Genomic DNA, 3,337 nt, shown 5'->3' with positions numbered 1-3,337 from the left:
TTATTTGCACAATAATCATGAAATAAATTTTAGGATTTTCTAAAAACCGAAAACCGATCCAATCCAAACCGAAAAAAATTGGATCGGATCGGATCGGATTTGAAAAAAAATCCAAACCGAATGGATAATTATATGATCAAACCGAAGGGATTGGATCGGATGATTTTTGCTTCCAAAACCGATCCAATCCAGACCGCGAACACCCCTATTCAGAATCATCGAATAATCTGATGCTCTTTATCATATCATCAATTTTTTTTCCTTTTTTACCATTGTGATATTTTCTTTTTTTCAATTTTATTTCTCCATTTACACTGGTCCCCACCACTCCACTATAAATAATCTCCCCGGTTTAATCCTTTTCGCAAAAAGAAAAGAAAAGAAAAGTTCCCACCGTTTGTCTCTGGAGAACGAAACCCTAATCCTTAACTGTGTGTATTTGGCGGTACCCCTCTTTCAGTTGGAACAAACCAAGTTGAACGTAACAAACCAAGTTGAACCTCACTACCACTCTCTCTCTCTCTCTCTCTCTCTCTCTCTCTCTATATATATCTCTGTGTTTCTCTCTCTATCTCTGCAATGACGAAGAAGAAGGAGAGGAAAGTGAACGTCTCGGGAAAACCGAAGCATTCACTCGACGTGAATCGCAGCAATGACACGAAGAAGGAGTCACGCTCCGCCGCCACCGTGCGCCGCCTCAAGATGTACAACACGAGGCCAGTTCGCGACCGCAAGGGAAAGGTTTTGACCAACGAATATCAGTCTAAGGAGCTTCCCAGCACGCGAATCCAACCTGATCGCCGTTGGTTCGGTTAGTTTCAATTTCACAACAAAAAATAAAATAATAATCACGATTCTTCAACTTGAACTTGTGAATTTTATGGTTTTGACAATTTTATTTTATTTTAATTTTTCGGTTTCATGATCTGTAGGGAACACTCGGGTTGTGAATCAGAAAGAGCTTGAGTTCTTCAGAGAAGAGCTGCAGAGCCGCATGTCGAGTAATTACAATGTTATTCTGAAGGAGAAGAAATTGCCACTGTCACTCCTCAACGACCACCAAAAGGTTTATTTATTAAGCTGTTTATTTGTTGCAAGGATTTTGTTTTGTTTGTTAATAGTTATGTGCTTTCTTTTATTATTATTTTTTTTGAAATTTACTAATTTTGTGGATTTCGAATGTAGCAATCAAGGGTTCACCTTCTTGATAGACAGCCTTTTGAGGATGCATTTGGACCTAAGACTAAAAGAAAGCGCCCCAACCTCTTGGCGGCTGATTATGAGTCCTTAGTTAAGAAAGCTGATGGTTCTCAAGGTAAAACTGCTTCTCTATAATTTAGTACTCCCCGTTTGAAAATTATTGCTGTTGTGTATGAACATTAGTATGATTATTGTCTATCCCCTATGTTAGTTATGGTCTTTGGTATATATAACCCTTCCATAGGTGGTTATTGTGAACGTGGGTAGTTATAGAAACCCATCATGTAATCGTGGTAGGGCCCACTTTGGGTTATAGTATTTTGGCCGACTTCCCTTCCGGGTAAAACCCCATCCGGGTTCTATCAACTCTTTTCCTTGACTATTGATACCCGGATGTATAAACCCGGAACATTAAGCCCCCAAGCTCGGAGTGCAATGTCTATTTTACTCCGAGTTTATAAGTTATTTTACCCCTTATATCTTCTCTTTCTTATACGTCAGCATCCTCATTAAATGCTTCCTACTTAATCCTAATCTTGATTGCCATTTGTCACTTTCTTGTTGCCTTGATTCTCCAAACGGTTGCCCATCTGAAACGTCATATCCTGACAGCCATTATTGTCCTTCGAGATTCGAAAAGCCCGTTACTTTTTCGCTTCTCTTTATTACTACCTACTTTGATTTTCCCATTCACCCCTTTCCTTTTTCTCCTTAAAACCCCCACCTTCTTTTCCATCATCTTCTTCTTCATCTCCTTCTCTTTTAAGTTTTCTGGTCTTTTCTTCTTTCTGTGCTTTCTTGAAATTCTTTGTGCAAACTTGGTGTGATGCTGTTGCATTTAGTTGTTGTTCTTCATCAAACTACTCTGCTGCATTTGGTTGCTGTTCGTTATCAGACTATACCAGTAAGTACTTTCATCTTTACATTTGCTTTTGTTTCTTCTCTTTCGTTTCTTCTTTCTTGTTTAATTTTAACCTTTACTCTAAGAACTATTACCTGCATCTTTAAACATGCTCTCGAAAGACTCACATTTTATCTTGATAAGAACCTTCCTTGTATTTATTCCTTCATCTTCTTTAAGACTTTTTTTCCGGCTTTATGCGTTCTGGACGGACTAGGAATACCCTTATAACCACTGATAACCACCATTTTCTTCATTTGAACTTTTTAACTTGTAATATATCTTCTAAACTAGGTTTTACTGGTACCTTTCCGTCCAGGCCATGCCGCCGAGGAATCGTCCCTACCGTTCGCTTCCACTTTCTCGCTTCGCTCTTCCTTCTATTGTGGAAGGTCTAGCATGGGTTGATGAAGAAGCTCTAGGCCTTCGTTCTTTATATGAGAATAATTCGAGTAATCTTCATGCTGCCTTACAGTCCATCCCTCTATTCCGTGACTCCATTATTACTTCCTTTCGAGTTGCTGCACCCGGAGAAGAGGAACGTATATGTTCACCTTCCGGGCAAGGTGAGAATTCTTTCTTTTTTGCCTATAAATGCTTATTTTCCGAGCTCAAGGTATCCTTACCTTTCACTGAATTTCAAATGGACGTCTTAAACCATCTTGAAATCGCCCCTTCTCAACTTCATCCAAACAGCTGGTGTTTTTTACAAACTTTTGAGATAATCTGTAGATCTTTTGGGTTCACGTACTCTTTTCGGATTTTCTTTTGTCTATTCGCCGTATTCCGCAATGTTATCGATAGAGGAAGTACTCGTCATAGTTGGGTTTCCTTAAAAGCTCGCCCTAGATTTCGCTAGTGTACTATATACGAAGACAATTGGAAGAACTTCAAGGAAGATTATTTCAAGATTTGTATACCTGAAGCTCTTCCGGCTACACCATATGCTTCTTCTTCTTCTTTTCAATCTGCCACTCCTTCTGCTTTCTTTCTGGATCAGGACGGAGCTCCTCGATTCCCTCTCAGTTGGAACCAACATTATTATAGTACACCTGTTAAAGCATTTTTAACTAACTCAAAGAATTTGAGTACTGACGAACTTGAAACTTTTACTTGGTTTCAAAAGCTGACTTCCGAGTTAGCAAAAGAAAATATTTCTATCACTCCTCAGTCTATTTTAGCAAATAAAGATTCTCCTGCTTGGATTTGCAAGAAATTAAGTAAGTGACTAACCTC

The 3,337-nt window shown here is 38.9% G+C and overlaps 1 protein-coding gene across 1 annotated transcript; it reads left to right on the top strand.

Moving 5' to 3' along the window:
- The first annotated feature begins 562 nt into the window (after positions 1–562).
- LOC133296845 (nuclear/nucleolar GTPase 2-like) lies at positions 563–1,942 on the top strand. The gene is made up of 3 exons (XM_061495917.1): positions 563–811; positions 933–1,066; positions 1,186–1,942. Exons 1-3 carry the CDS (start codon positions 580–582, stop codon positions 1,333–1,335), a joined length of 516 nt encoding a protein of 171 aa, XP_061351901.1. The 5' UTR covers positions 563–579; the 3' UTR covers positions 1,336–1,942.
- The last annotated feature ends 1,395 nt before the right edge of the window (positions 1,943–3,337 follow it).

This window comes from Gastrolobium bilobum, unplaced genomic scaffold (assembly GCF_033153095.1).
Source record: "Gastrolobium bilobum isolate Gb01-03AN ecotype WA unplaced genomic scaffold, APGP_CSIRO_Gbil_v1 utg113991, whole genome shotgun sequence".
Classification (NCBI taxonomy): Eukaryota; Viridiplantae; Streptophyta; class Magnoliopsida; order Fabales; family Fabaceae; genus Gastrolobium; species Gastrolobium bilobum.
This window is presented reverse-complemented; position numbering and strand designations above follow the sequence as displayed.